The sequence below is a fragment of the Carettochelys insculpta genome, chromosome 23 (assembly GCF_033958435.1).
Source record: "Carettochelys insculpta isolate YL-2023 chromosome 23, ASM3395843v1, whole genome shotgun sequence".
Lineage (NCBI taxonomy): Eukaryota > Metazoa > Chordata > Testudines > Carettochelyidae > Carettochelys > Carettochelys insculpta.
The window spans coordinates 3,605,009-3,620,480 of record NC_134159.1 but is presented as its reverse complement, the minus strand read 5'-3'; the positions used below and the strand labels follow the sequence as shown (position 1 = coordinate 3,620,480).

The 15,472-nt window shown below is 50.2% G+C and overlaps 1 protein-coding gene across 1 annotated transcript in view; it reads right to left on the bottom strand.

Annotated features, from left to right (window-relative positions):
- Positions 1-7,817, bottom strand: part of LACTBL1 (lactamase beta like 1) — a 35,990-nt gene extending 28,173 nt beyond the window's left edge. Inside the window, exons 1-3 of the mRNA XM_074975637.1 lie at positions 7,797-7,817; positions 4,195-4,339; positions 2,532-2,641 (exon numbers count right to left, since the gene is read on the bottom strand). Of these exons, the coding sequence (XP_074831738.1) occupies positions 2,532-2,641; positions 4,195-4,339; positions 7,797-7,817 (276 nt within the window). The remainder of the gene's footprint in view (positions 1-2,531; positions 2,642-4,194; positions 4,340-7,796) is intronic.
- Between the last annotated feature and the right edge of the window lie 7,655 nt (positions 7,818-15,472).

Below are 15,472 nucleotides of genomic sequence, written 5' to 3'. Positions count from 1 at the left end.
ATAAATTATTCTGTTAGTCTTTAAAGTGCTACTGGACTGCTTTTTTGTTTTAATGGTGATATAATGGAGTCAGAGACAGCCCCCTTGGACATGCCCGTCGATCACTGCAATGCTTCAGTGTAGCCTGGGGCCTCGGCATGAGTTGGTACCTGGTCTATCATCATCACATGAGCAATTATAGATAATTGATAACAATCTATCTCATCGGGAGAATGTTATCCTGAGCCCCGTCTCTTGGGGTATGTCTACACTGCAAAGTTATTTCGGAATAACTGCCACTGTTCTGAAACTACTGTGCAAGCGTCTACACAACACAACTGCTATTTCAAAATAATTTCAAAATAGCGGACGGCTTATTTTGAATTTGGTAAGGAGGAACAGTGCCTCTTTTGAAATAGGTATTTTGAAAAAGGGGCCATGTAAACAGGGAATAGGGGATATTTAGAAATAAGATATTCTGGAATAGTTTATTCCCAAATAACTATGCTGTGTAGACATAATATTTCACGTTAGAACCACTGGAAGCAGTGCTTCTAGGAGCTCTAAACCGAAATATGCTCTATTATGTATCGACACACTATTCCAGAATCAGCTTTGCTCTTTCCTGGGCTTCCCTTTAGTGTAGACGCATTATTCCGGAATAGTTTATTTTGGAATAATAACTCCAGAATAAGCTATTCCAGAATAGCTCTGTAATGTAAACATCTCTTAGTGAATATAAAGTCTCAGTGCTTCCCAGGATAGATTCCCACACCCTATAAATATGGCCTGCATTCTTTGTACCTTGATGCATGCATTTATATTTCCCCAGATTAAATTGCACATGGTTTGCAACTGGTTTACCAAGAGAGCTGGCTTACTCTGATGCGGTAATCTGTCCTTCTTACTATTTACCATTCTGCCCAGCTTTTGTGTCACCTGCCAACTTTATCAGTAATGATTATGTTTTCTTTCCGGTAACTGATAAAAATGTTAAATAGCGTAGGGCCGAGAACTGATCCCTGCAGGGTGCCACTGGAAACGTACCTGCCAGATGCTGGTTTTAAGAACTAGAAGTATAATTTACAGATTGTAAGGCTATGTTTGTCTAGTTAGACTTCCTGAATAACACAGTCAAGAGAATTTATCTGAATTCATTTCTGTTTGAACTAGAGAATATTTATACAAAAAAAAAAAACCATCCAGTCTTGATTTAAAAGTCACCAGTGATGGAGAATCCACCACAATGTTTGAAAAATTATTCCAATGGATAATCATCCTTGTTGTTAAAAAATTGCACCTTATTTCCAATCTGAATTTATCTAGCTTCAATTTACAGCCATTGAATTATGCTATATCTTTGTCTACCAGGCCAAAAAGCCCATTTTAAATAATTGTTCCCTATAAAGGTACTAATAGACTGTCATCAAGTCACCCTTTAACCTTCTCTTTGTTTAACTAAACAGATGGAGCTCCTTGAGCCTATCACTATCAGGCATGTGTCCTAATTGTCCTAATCATTCTCATGGTTCTTCTCTGAACCCTCTCTAATTTATCAACATCCTCCTTGAATTGTGGGCTCTGGACACCAGCTCTAAACACAGAGGTGAAATAACCTCTCTGCTCCTACTGGAGACTCCTCTGTACATTTATCCATGTCATTCGGTACAAGAGTTCCTTACCTCAGAGGGGCACGGGGATTACTGAACCTGCTGTTAGTTTTCCCTCTTCATTCCTACAGCCTGGCTCACCCTTACACACAGCTTCCCAGTGAAGTCATAAAGAGACACTTACACTTTGCTGTGAAGGAGTCGAGCACCAGGAAGAGATACGTGCAGCTGTCTACTCCCAGTGCTGCTCCCAACAGCTGAGGATGCTACAGGAGAGCTCAGAGGGAATCCCAAGATGTGCAGGGATCCGCTCTGCCTTCTCACAATGCCACTGTTGGATACATACCCACAGTGCATTGCTCACAATGTCAATGACGGTGCCCCCAATGTGGACACGATCTACTGACAGAGGGAGAAAGTCACAGAATCATAGAATCCTAGGGCTGGAAGGGACCTCAGGAGGTCATCGAGTCCAATCCCCTGCCCAAATCAGGATCAATCCTAACTAAATCATCCCAGCCAGGACTTTTTCAAGCTGGGACTTAAAAAACATCCAGGGATGGAGATTCCACCACCTCTCTAGGTAACGCATTCCAGCGCTTCAACACCCTCCTGGTCAAATAATTTTTCCTAATGTCCAACCTACACCTCCCCCATTGTAACTTCAGACCATTGCTCCTTGTCCTGCCATCCAGCACTACTGAGAACAGCCTAAGTTCACAGCCAAGCGTGAACACCCTCTGGCAATTTTTGTTTTGTTGACTTTTGAATGACAACATAAGTTTTGTCAAGAAAACTTGGTAGTGTAGCCATTCCCCTAATATGACACTGTGCTTCTGGGCAGCCAAGAGCCTGAAGAACCCAGACCTCTTCTTCTTTTACACTCCTTGACAAAGAGAAGTAAAGACATACAGACCCCCCACCCATGCCATTCCCACAGACCTTTTCAAGTGCATCCTTCAGGACTGGGATTGGGTGGTCCAGTGGTACGGGTTCTGGATAGCGGGGACACATCTGCATTACTTCCGATCTCACCTCCATCACAGACGGGCCTGGAAGCAATTCCAGAGAGGAGGCCAGTTGAGCGGAAGGGTTTGCTGACAAGTTTTAAACTGAGGGTTAGGCCGAATGCAGAGCTGTGGGCAAGGCCTTGCAGAGCCTGCCATCCACAGCTGGGAAGAGGCCTTGTGTAAACAAGGGAGGGGCTGACAGACCCGCCACTCACAAGGAATTCCAGCATGTGCCATGCTGGTGGTGCAGTTTCAGAGCTCCCCCAGCAAGATACCGAAGGAAATCCCTGAGCGGGTGTGCTTGCGCCCATGGCTGGCAGAGCAGTACAGTTGACACAGGGCCTAATCCTGGTCTTATTGAAGTTGGCAGAAGTTTTGCTGTTGAGTTCCGTGGGACCAGGATGTGTCCAAGGTCTCCCGCACGAGCATCAATAGGGCACAGGCATCCCCAGGAGGGGAACCTGGGTACCTGAGGAAACTAAGCAACTCCAGAGCACAAGACACTGGACACAAGGGCCACCCACAGAAAACGGCCATGCCAGGGAGAAGTTGGGGACCCAGAACTGTGTTCCTCACCTCAGATTTTTGCTGCAGATGAAGAACTCTCATTTGCCAAGGAAAATGGGAGCTCTCCTGCCTGGGGCCAACATTTGACCCTGAGACTTGAATGAGTTTTGAAGCACAGCTCCTTAGCCCTGCACATTATAAAACAAACGCCTGTGATTATCCCCTCCCTCTGGGGTGGATATGTGCCACTTTGCAGGGAAAATTGTCACTGCAGAGCCTTTGCAAGGGACCATCATGGAGCAATGCCCCTGCTGTCCAGGAAGAGTCTGACCAGTGCAACTCCATAAGAAGAAAGTGAGATCCAGATTCTGAGGTGATTCCATGTGAGTTTAGATGGAGGCGGTCTGGGTATCACATCTTCTGATCTCTTCACAGTGTGTCTCTGTAACCCTCTGGGCTCCCTTAGCCTCACATCCACTTACCGGTGGATACATTACATCCCTGCAAATGCTGCCGCTGCAGTTGTCCCACTGAATCTGCAGTAACTATGGGGTCTAAGCAGTCGTGACCCTGATGGCAAGGGACCAGGAAAGAAAAGTAACACGTTATGCTGCTAGCAGGAGGGAGTCAGCAGGTGTACAGTAACATGCCTCTTCTGAGTTACTCCAGCTTGGTTTTGGTAGGTAGAAGGAAATCCAGCCAGCTGTTAAGGAGCTTGTCATACTCGACCTCGCTCACCACCCTTGAATTTACTACCACGGGGCAGCTCCTGACTTCTGGAGGCAACTCTTTGCTGTCATCCCCGGCAGGTTTTCCTTGTTGTTTCATTTAGAATCTCAGTGCCAGCTGTGAGACCCTTTCGTCTCACTGAACCGACAGGTCAAATAATTAGGGTGTGCGTAATGAAATGCAGAGGGGCAGCAGGGTGGGGCGCTGTATCTGCTACTACCTGGCAGGATCCAGCCAACTAACCGTGGAGCCCAACCCTGCAGAATTTATTCAGACAAGCAACCGCCTCTTGGCTTCAATGGCACTAGGCCTCTAGGTTCAAAGACCCCCTAGCTGCAGTCTGGTTGATGGGTACTCACCAGGCTCCACCTTGGGCAGACTGTACTGCCACAGAAAGCAGCCCGTCATGGCCACAGAGAGCAGGAAACAGAACATCAGCGCCACATGGATCCACCTCACTTCCATCATAGAGAGCCTGACGAGACTCCGCCCACCGGAAGCCTGCTGCAGAGCAGAGACATGGGAGTTTAGTAGCATTCCGTACAGGACACAGAAAAGAACAGCCCCCCATGCTTTCAGAACAGGTAGGTGCATAACCTACAGGCAGTGGCACCAGCTGCTGGTGCAGCATTCATAGACAGCTTATGATGTGGTTCTGGAAGCTGCTTAAAAATGGGTTTGGGTCTCCATATTGCTACAGAATCATGCCCTGTCTGGTACAGAACAATCATAGCTTACTCCCGGCCTCCCCATCACACCTTCAATTGGAGTCACGGTGTGTGTGATGTTCTTAGGGACACACGCAAGAGGTCGCATTAAGTTGTCTGCACTCTGAGTCATCTTTGTATCAGGTTCAGTTGACCAACTCCTCTGGGACTACAACACAGCCTGGTCTCCTCCCCAGGACTGGCATCTCAGATGGCTGGTTCAGGATTTCTCCCAAACGCAGTGGGGTGCGGGCGCTGTCTTGTATAACAAGGGGTCTCGGGAAGGCATGGTCAGACTCACAGATGCTTTTCTTCCCCTCTGGCCCATATGACTGAGGATCCTAATGGGGACCCCGGCCTCCTTCAGCTCTTAGCGCCCTCCACACCCACGCCCACAGGGCACTTTCTGAATGTGATCAGAGGTTGGTTGTAAATATTTTGTCTATTTCAAACATTTCCCCAGAAGATTTTGCAGCTGCTTAGTACTCTGGGCTCTTCAAGCCCCTGTCCCTTCTCCCTGCCTCCATCAGACATGTACAGACATCAGCCATCCTGGGTGGACCAAACTGCTGACTGCCTGAACCCTTGCGTTCTCTGGCTCCTGCTGCTGGAGCAAGGACAGATCTCACCTGCCAAGGGAACACTAAGGGAGGCAGCATGGAGCAGAAAAGTCCTGGGTTTGTCTCAGATCTTGTGTCCCACAGAAAGGAGAGGAAGCAGCATGCACCAAGAGGAGTAACCTCAGGCCATCTGCCTGATGGAGGTAGAAAGAAGTGGGGAGGGGCTGGGAGCGGGACAGGAAGGGGAGACGAAGGAGAATGACATACATAGGAAGGACAACATACACCTCACTGATTCCAGACAGCCTGCTCTGAGAGAGCCAGGGAAGAGAGTGATGGAAGTGGGCAATAGATATGGGAGCAGGAGGAAAAAGAAGCCAGGGCCACACGAAGCTAAGGCCTGGTATACACTGAACCACCCTCACCGGTGCAAAGGCTCACATGGTTGGAAGGAATAGATCACCCCCTCTGCTGCTATCACCCAGGTCTATTGCTAGGGACCTGCTGCCACAAGCCCTGGCAACCCTCAGCGACAAAGCTTGCTCTCACCTGTCAGTTACTCCATGCTGAAGAGCTGGTCATTACAGCCTCCCAGAGATGACCTGTTCCTGCTGCAGGACCTGGGAGCATGGAGCAGGGCCTCTGTTTGCAGCTCCCACATGGTCCAACTGCCTTTCCCCTGATTGCACCCTCCCCAGCTTGTCTCCTCCTGGCTTCATCCCCAGCCCAGTGCTGCTGGTGACTCCCAGGGCCTGACGTCAGAGTGAAATCTGGGGATTTTCTTGGTTTAATCCCTGGGGGAGGAGGTAATCCCCAATCTGCTCACTTCTAGCACTTCAGACTTTCCCAGACTCTTTGCACCTTCTGACCTGTCTCCACCTTCATTCACTTCCGCCAACAGGTCAGCGCCCTGAACCTTTCTCCCACCACAGCACCAGTGACTGTGTCCTCTCCCCAAACCCAGAGACAAATGGCCCAGTCCTAACTGCACAAATGGCCTCCACTGGGGTACGGAGCACTTACATCCCCCTGACTGCCCACGGCTATTCGTTCTCCAAGGCATTTGTAGGAAATGAACTAGACACAAATAATTCCCAACCCAGCACACTCGGAAATGCACCTTGTTCCCCTCTCTTCTCCCTCAGCAACAGAAAGAGAGCAGGGTAGAGACTCCGAACAGGTCCTGTCCCCAGCAGTGCTCAGTACATACCCAGTCTTACTGTGCAAGCCCCAGTCACCACTCAGGGAGAAACATGGGCCTATTCGTGTACACACACACACACACACACACGCACCCCCAGAGGGAGAGACAAATCCAAAGCTGATTCCATCCATGGTCCATTTTCTCTGAACCCCCAGAGTTTGGGGAAAGGTTCGGATCAGATGCCTCTCTTCACCAGACCATGTAATACAGGTTGAACCCTTTTAATCTGGCACCCTTGGGACCTGACCAGAGCCAAATGAGAGAATTTTCTCCCGCTGTTTCCTGAGCTCTTAAAAAACATCTAGGGGTAAATTACAGCTAAATAACAGCACAGAACACTGAGACCCAGAGCTGGTGGCTGGAAAAGAACTTTATGGGCCCACAGGAAACTTGGCCTCACCCATGATAAGTGGGTGTCTGGCTAAATAAAATCATGTCAGATTATGGAGGTTGCCAGAGAGATGTCACAGTTAGAGAGGTTTCACCTGTATATCGCTGGGCCCCCTCCCAGGGAATTAACACTCACACTTGCATGTGTCACAGCTGGTGACAGAGCATATTGTAAATTACTAAGGTCCAGCAGGATTCACAGCTCTCATCTGTACTGTCCTCAGATGATGTCTCAGCTACACTGGTCTCAGCCACTGCCAAGAATCACAAAATGTGCCGGATGGCTCCGATCCCGGCGAGCTGAGATTAAGTGTGGCAACCGCAGAGCCAGCCACCTGGCCTCACCCTACTCTCGTCTGCAGCCTCCCGCCACAGGAAGGGGCTGCTTGGCCTCTCTGGCAGTGTCTGAAGTGGATTTTGCTGACCGTTACTTTGCTGCTGTGTTTCTCTGCCCATTTAACTCCAGCGGAGGTTCCAGAAAGTGTGGGCTCATCTCCTCTGGCAAGGAGATTAAAGCGACAGGGCCAGGGTGGAGCTTGCTCTTCATTCTCTGGGGTTGAAAGTGCCTGAGAGATTGAATATTAATTCTAATGCCTCTCTGCCACCATGTGTGCGAATTGGGGCCAAAACCATCTGGGCTTAGGAAACTATTTATAGCGGCTTCATCTCCTCTTGGCATCTGTGCACGGAGGCAGTTAACTCTTGTGAGTGTGAGCTCCTCCATGTCTGCGGAGCGCAGCTCACACGCGCAGCCCCAGGGCATTTGAGCCAGGCAGCAGGCAGGATGGAGAATCGCCGGGCTGCTAATTTACAAAATCCAGGAGGCCCAAGCCCGACTGGGCAGAGACACGGGACCCCAAGGCAGACCCTGCTCTCCCACCCTCCACACCGAGGGTGGAATAACAGCCGTTCAGTCACTGGAGCAAGCCTGCTGAAAGCAAGAGGACAATTGAGCCCAGTCGTTTGTTGGTGAGCTGAATGCTGTATTTGGACACAGGGATGTCAGACTGCTTCCTCTCTATTGGCCTGACACTGACACTCAGCAGCCCAGGGAAGGGTGCCGTGAAGGAGCTGTGGATGTTAGGAAGGTTCAGCCTTACCTGGATTGGTAGCCCTTCCATGGCTGATCAGGAGTTATGCCTCATCACCAGGACTGGTGGGCTGGAAACTCCTATGAACAGGGAACAAAGGGTTAGAACAGAGGAAAAAGAGGGATTGTAGGGTGAGCCAGAGCAAGGCAGGAAGAGATCCCAGACCCTAGTATATGGCAAATGAGCACAGGGCTCTCTATTATAATGAAATGGGTGAGCCCAGCATTAGGGAATGGAGAGGCAGGGGGGATGGCTCCAGGGTATAAGCTGAACGCCGCACAGCACACTGAAGAATTGCTTCCTTTCTCAGTTTCCCACCTATTTATCACGTTGAAGCAATTGCCATACAATCAATGGTGTTACAATTCACAGTACCGTAGCTAGAGCAGCAGAAAGAAGCCATTGTGTGGACTTGTAGTTTGTACTGACTTTGTTAACACTTTTTATGTAGCCTCTTGTAAAACCAGGCAAATATCTAGAGAAGGTGATGTACCCCGGGAAGATCTCGGCATGCTCCAAACAGTACGCGTATCCCTCATGGAGCACCACTGCCGTAAGGGAGGTAACTAGCGATACAGAATCCTTTCCGAATTGTCCTGTTCCCTTTCCCTCCTGCTGCTGGGACCCTGCTTCCATAATCATCTGGCTGGCAGCAGCTCCCCATCTCCCCCCAGAGAATTAGAGTGCAAAGCTCTTCAAGGCTTTAAATTTCTTCTCTGGTCAAGCTCTGACTATGATCCATCCTGCACAGGCCCCACAGGGGTCATTAAATGCCTGTCCTTCTCCGGCCTCTCTCTGCTGGCCACTTACTGCACCTAAAAAGACATGAGCCCCTCTAGACCTGGCGTGCCTATGATTACAGAAGACAGGGTAGTGGCTGGTGGTGCACTCAGGACTGGGTACAGTGCCCAGGGCCTTTGTCATGGGCTCCAAGCACCCAAGGGACTGGCCCCTCAAGCCACCAAAGCCTCCCTCCTCTCCCATCATTGTGGTCCATTGGCCATGGTTTCAGTGGTGGGTAAAAGAACCCTGGAAAGCTCTTACCAGTCTTGTTGCTGTCATCCTCCGGGTTCCAGGGCTGATGAATTTGGGGCTTTCCTGCTGCCGCAGATGTTGTTAAGAGTGGCTGGAGCACTAATCCCAGCAGGCAGCCTCTCAGCGCAGATTATCCTCCCTGCCTCCCCCTTGCATAGGGGATGGAACATCTGTCCAGGGAAGCTGCAAAAAATGAGAGTGGCATTGCTATTCTCCTGGACTGCAACAAGCATCACACGGGGTTGCAGGTGTGGCTGGCTTCAACTGGCCACATAGACAAAACAGTCATTAGTCTTCATTGCACACTCTTGGGATGCTCGTTACAAATACATCTGGCACTGTAGCCAAAGGGGTGAGAAGTGACTGGTCTGACCCAATGGCACATCTTCATTCACCACCCTTTGCAGTCACCCTAGAGGAAGGTCCACACTCGGAGCGAGAGATGTGGTTCTTGGCTCATGGACACAGCCTGAAAGCAGTGGATATGTAATCGGCATGGCCTCTACCCAGGTGTGCTCCCTCAGCCTGGCGAAGTGGGTCTTGCCCATGAGAGCTCATGACCTGATAAATAAAGGTGTTCATCTTTACGTTGCTACAAGTCCGCTTGTTATTGTTACATCAGCACAGGAGTCACACCCCCTCCCTGTAGGATAGGCTGATCCTTAGACAACTCTCCCTTCATACGCTTTGGAGTCCAAGGAGCTCCAGGCTAGGTGAGCGGGCAGCAAAATAGCAGAAGAATTTCAATGCTGATAAATGCAAAGTTAGGCATATTGGAAAACATAATCCCGACTACATGCATACAATGATGGGGACTAATTAGCTGTTGCCGCTCAAGAAAGAGATATTGGAGTCATTGCTAGAGGATGCTATGAAGTCCAAGCCTGTCACAGGGTTCAAAGAAGAGCAAGATAGGTCCACCAGTGGCTGTTAGCAAGGATGGGCAGGAATGGTGCCCCTGGCCCGTTAGTCAGAAGCTGGGAATGGGTAACAGAGAATGAATCATTTGATGATTCCCAGTTCTGTTTACTCCTTCTGGGGCATTGCCTGCTGTCAGAAGACAGAATACTAGGCTAGGCAGACCTTTGGTCTGACCCACTATAGCTGTTCTTATGTTCATATGTCCTTATGCCTTCCAGTGATGAAAACAGAGGTGCTGAGTGCCCTTCCAGAGAGGAGAGTACACACAACATGTGCAAGCTGAGGATTAATGTGGATGGGGAATGATGGATCTGAAGTGGTAGGTCATCAGGACATGACATGGAAAGGAGATTGGCCTACATTGACTTTTTGTGACCTGATGAGGGAAACCATTGAGGAGCTGAGGAGAATGAAAGAATTCTGAAGGAGTTGGAAATATAAGTAGTGATAGAGGGAAAATGATGGCAATATCCAAGCCACTCTGGCAGATTTGGAGTCTACAAGCACTGCCTTGGAGAGTTCGTACAAAGCAGTACAATGAACAAGCAGTCAACAAGAAGAGCCGTTTAAAATAGTGCATCAGCCAAATCGTTCACTGAGCTCAACAGCAAGCAATGTGTTTGGAGGGGCAGAAAACTTCAGGAGATCCCCAGCAATAACTAGGACAATTTGCTGTGGCTGATGTGGGTTTGATCATGTCTGAGAGAACCCCATGAATCTGAAAGGCTTGAGGAAGAGATTAAGGAGAGATTTGAAGCTTGGGATTCCCGTGAAGACAGAACAGACTTTCAGAAAAGGGGATGTGATGCCCACTACCTCACCTAGGGTAGGTTAACAAGTGGCTAAAGCTATGGACAGTTCACAACCAGAGGAAAAGAAAGCCAGAGCTCCTGGAGCCAACCCCATCATGGCAGTGGAGGTTGGAGGGATGAAGATGTGGTCTTTGCATAACATAGGATCTGAAATTATCACCATAATGGCAAGTTACTTTTATATGAGTTGTGAAAGACCTTCTGTTATCGGGCTGCTAGCTGGGTAAAATTGACAGCAGCTGACAGACTAGATGTTGTTGGATGTCCAGAGGCAGATCACCTGCTTAGGGCAAGTTACTGCTTAGACATACACTTTATTTGCCCAGGCTGGTTATTTGTGTTGGAAAGACGCCACGATTGGAGTTCCCGTTATCCTGGGGAATGAATGGCCTGAGGGATTTAGCTGGACTCTTTGGACACTATTGCAGCTGTTGGGAGGACGGGACTGTAAGGAGAGCACCACAGCAAAGCGAACAATGTGCTGTAGTGAGGATAAAGGCGGCTCAGGGGGAGAGAGAGAAAGTAACACCACCACAAAGACCCAGCTCACAGGGCTGGGAGAGATTCTAAGTTTTATTAAAGCAATACAGGATGTTTCTGACCCCCTGTGAGATGGGAAAGCTGGAAATATGGCCCCTGGAGGCTCCAGTCACAGACCCACTTTGACTATAAAATAGCTCCATTTGGTGTCCTGTGACCTATGGCTTTTGAGCGCTTGGGTCTGACATCACTGTGTTAAGCAGAAAGGGGGCTGAATACCCACCCGCAGGCCTGCTCTGCCCTGAGTGAGGGAGCGACTGTCAGGATTTGGCTCCAGAATTTGCACCTTGAGCCCACTGTGCTTTGGAGTTTTATTTCCTGTCTTCCGCACTGACTTTGCCTTCTACACACGTGGCAATGTGTGAGCCCAGCATCCAGGCCAGCCCACCCTCCTGTTACCACAGGGAAACACAAGCAGCTTTTGTAACTCTCCACAGAAAGACCTCCTCACACTGGGTGAGAGGGACACTGTAGTTCAGGCCTACTTGCCCATTGCTCAGTTGTAGCAGGTGGCCATCGTTATGGGTCATCTCCTCCACACAGCTGTGAGGTTGAGGGCCATGTAACCTGATCCGTTCAACGTAGGAACCCTCAAGTTGCCAGCTGGTTCCTAATGATGCCTTGAAAGAATCCATCTGCAGGCCCCCGACTGCTGCTCTGGAAGCAACCTCTGTTCTCCCTTTCATCTCCAACACAGAGCTGGGAGAGAAGAGAAGAAGTTCCTTGCTTCCAAGTGTTGAGGATGGACAGGTGAAAATGAGCCTGGCATGAAGCACATCCTGTGGACTGTGGAGTGCTGGGAGGTGCTTGCCATGATTAGAGGTCTCGCTGGGGGGAGATGGAGCGGGTGACTGGGAAATGCTTTTTTGGGTTTAATTGTCTCCATTGTGGGAATGAACACAGGAGACAAACCGGGGATCTGTACAGCTCCTGCCGTTTGGGCACCACCCAGAGTTCTCCAGCAAGATCTGAGTGGATCCTTAATGCCAGGAAAGTTGTGAACAAGTCCGGGTGCCCAGGGAGTGGGAGGAAGAGAAGCTCTCTACAGCCTGGGAAGAGCTTGATGCAGGGGAAAGGGGGTTATTATGGATTACCAAATACCAAATTACTCCTGATTCACTGTCACACTTCTCCTTAACTGCCTCCTCTTGGCCCCCCCAGGGGGCACCATCCACCTGCAGCCCCACTATCTGACAGCCACCACAACCCCGATCCCAGCCAGTGCACAAAGGGGTCCTTGGAATAAGGGTAGGAATGGGGATCAATGCCATGCCACTCTCACCCTACACGCCGGTGGTTCCTGTCCTATGGAGCTGGGAAGCTGCGGAGCTGGGAAGCCCCCCACTGCACCAAAGTGCAGGGGTCCAGAATAAAGGGGGTGGCTGTGAGCGGTGAATGGCCCCAAATCACAATGCTTGGAACAGAGCCTCAGGCCATCCCTGCAGGACAGGAGGCATTTCCGCGGGTGCCCTACTACAGTCAACTCTGGCCTGAAATAACCTCTAGAGGTAGGTCTGAGAGGCGGTTCCATCACTTGGGGAAGCAATAGACGTGCTTCCAGCTGCCCTGCATCTGTATCGTTTGCAGCTGTATATAGCCCGGGGTCCTTGGTCTATTTCACACAAGCCTCGGAAGTCTGCAGGGGACCTAGATTTTGACTAAACCATTCCAAATCTGCCTTGTTAACTGCCTGCGGGCAGCCAGCTCCCTGTTAATGGGTATCACCTCTGGAAATTGCGGTCCCATGGCAACAAGGAGTTTAATGGCTGTTATTGCTAAGTGGAAGACTTGGCTTTGGTAATCCATCCTTGCCTCCAGCAAAGTCTCTTAGAAACAGTGCTGATTCCTGTCCCTAATCGAGCACTGAGCTGTCTCTCCGTCACATACACAGACCCACGTGTGAGCAGATGAACGGCCCCACCCTTGAGGGGAAACTTTCCTGCTTCTACACTATCTTTATGAAGTGAGACAGAAAGCATCTGAGTCCTCACTGCTATGTCCTTTACTGAGTGGCCAGCCTGGCATTGAGGGCTCCCCTTACAGCCTCCTGTATGGAGAGTCCTTGAAACCCAATAAGGCTTGACCCCGAACTCCTGGGGAGTTTAACCCCCGTCCTTGTTGTAGTCCCTAGGGCAGGGGTAGCATGCCTGATCACTGCCAACAGCTGAAAGTAAATACAATTTAATAAACAGCAATCATTTAAAAAAAGAATAAAGAAACAGTGGGAAAAGCTAATGGAAAACTCACCACCCTGCTCTGTTGCACAGGGACATCACAAACAGAATCTCTGGGATGTAAGGGTGGTGTGACAAGGTAAGGCTGGGAGGGGGTGAGAACAAGAGGCAAAAGCGGGACAGGCTTAAGTGGGACCAGCTGGCCCCAATTGGCCCAGGGCGGCTTCCTCCCCAGCTGCTCACACTCTGCTTGTTTGCCTACCCTGGTCTTCCCTCTTGTTCTCACCCCCTCCCAGTCTTACCTGGTCACAGTGGATCACAGTCTGTTCCTGGTAGGTCTCAGGCCTGGGCTGTAGGGGTGCTGCAGGCTGGACACTTGCTCTGGTGGTGGCCACACACTTTCAGACTCTAGACGGTAGGTCCCTTCTCCCCAGAGTTGATCCCCCAGAAGGGCTGGTGGCGTCTCCCTGCATAGGGTCTCTGCTCAGAGCCCTCCTTGCTCTTCCCAGCACCTCACCACACTCAGCTCCAGGCTGCTCCAGCTCCTGGGCTGCTTCCCTGGCTCTTTGGCTGCAGCTCTCCTCCTGGCATGGATCTGTGCTCCAGGCTGTGCCTCAGGATCTGCTCTGTGCACCATCTCTGGCTCTCTCTGGCTGGCCTGTCTCTGATGCCAGTTCAGCTCAGGCCCCTGCTCTCCTCTTAGATTGGTCCTGCTCAGTCTGACCCAGGCAAGTCCAGTTCACGTGGAGGTCGGGACCCCTTCCAGCCTCCTATTCTCTCATGAGCCCGCCTACTCTGTCAATCAAACAGACCTGGAGCATTGGCCTCTTCCCATTGCTCCTGGGGACTGTCAGTCTCAGGGTCCTGATTTCCCATGGACCGTCTCTCTTTCTTTTGCCACTGGGGGCAAGCCAACCAAAACCCCACTGAGTTTTAGTAAGGGTTCCACAATCCCCTTTTACATACATGCACACTCTCAAGCGCCTCAAGAGAAGGCGTGAACCATGCTCCTCTTCCTTTCCGGGTTGCAAATTCAGTTTTATTGAGAGTTGTAAAATGTGTTGTGTTGCTCTCGGAGTCATGGGATGATGGGAGGATCCAGGCTGAATTTTTTTTTTTTTTTATAAGGACCCATTTTGGCTCTTCTGGTTGCAAAAACAAGCTGGAGAATGTGGTCCCTGGCAGCTCAGGAAGTAGCCTGCCTGGAAACTCAACCCATATGCTTTGTTTTAAATTCTCCTGACTCTTAAGCCACTTCCATGCATTTTGGGCCTGACTCCCAAGCTTGGCCATGTGGGGTTGGCAGTGTTACTCCTCCAGCAGTGACGGCTCCTCGTGGGCCATGTCCAGGAGGCTGCTGCAGGTTTGCCTCACCCGTGGGATAAATTTGCTTCAGTTGCAGCAGGCATGTAAGTGCATGAGTAGTGGGAGCATAGAGACCTGGCTGAGGCTCTCCTGCCCTTGTGAGCCTGCAGAACCATGTGCGGGGAACCCACTCACCTGGGTGTGGGTCACTGTCCCATGCATTGGCACCTCCACCACTTACACAGAGAAAGAACTCTGCAGCCTTTGCTGAGCGCTAGCTGGCTTTTCAAATTGTACAGCCTCCTGCACTAAGCTCCAGAGGGCTCAGGTTCCAGTTTGCCTGTGGGTGGTTGCATGAGCACCTCATCTGAGGGACACATGGGCAACAGTATTGAATTCCCTCACCCCCGGCACACCTCATTCTCCAGGACCAGTGGAGAAGGGCATGGAAGGGAAAAGGCTTTTTCAACCCAACTCAGAGCACAGTTGTGTCTCTAACTCACACAGGCAGTTGTCATCCTTGGACCATTGACCCATTTCATAGAATCCTAGGGCTGGAAGGGACCTCAAGAGGTCATTGAGTCCAGCCCCCTGCTTCAAGCAGGATCAACCTCAACTAAGTCATCCCAGTCATGACTATGTCAAGCTGGGACTTAAAAACCTCCAGGGATTGAGATTCTACCACCTCTCCAGGTAATACATTCCAATGCTTCCCCACCTGCCCGCTGAAGTAGTTTTTCCTCATATCCAACCTACGCCTCTCCTTCTATAACTTCAGACCATTACTGCTTGTTCTGCCATCTGTCACCACTGAGAACAGTCTCTCTCCATCCTCTTAAGAGCTCCCCTTCAGAAAGTTGAAGTCTGCTATCAAATTACCCCTCAGTCTTCTCTTCTT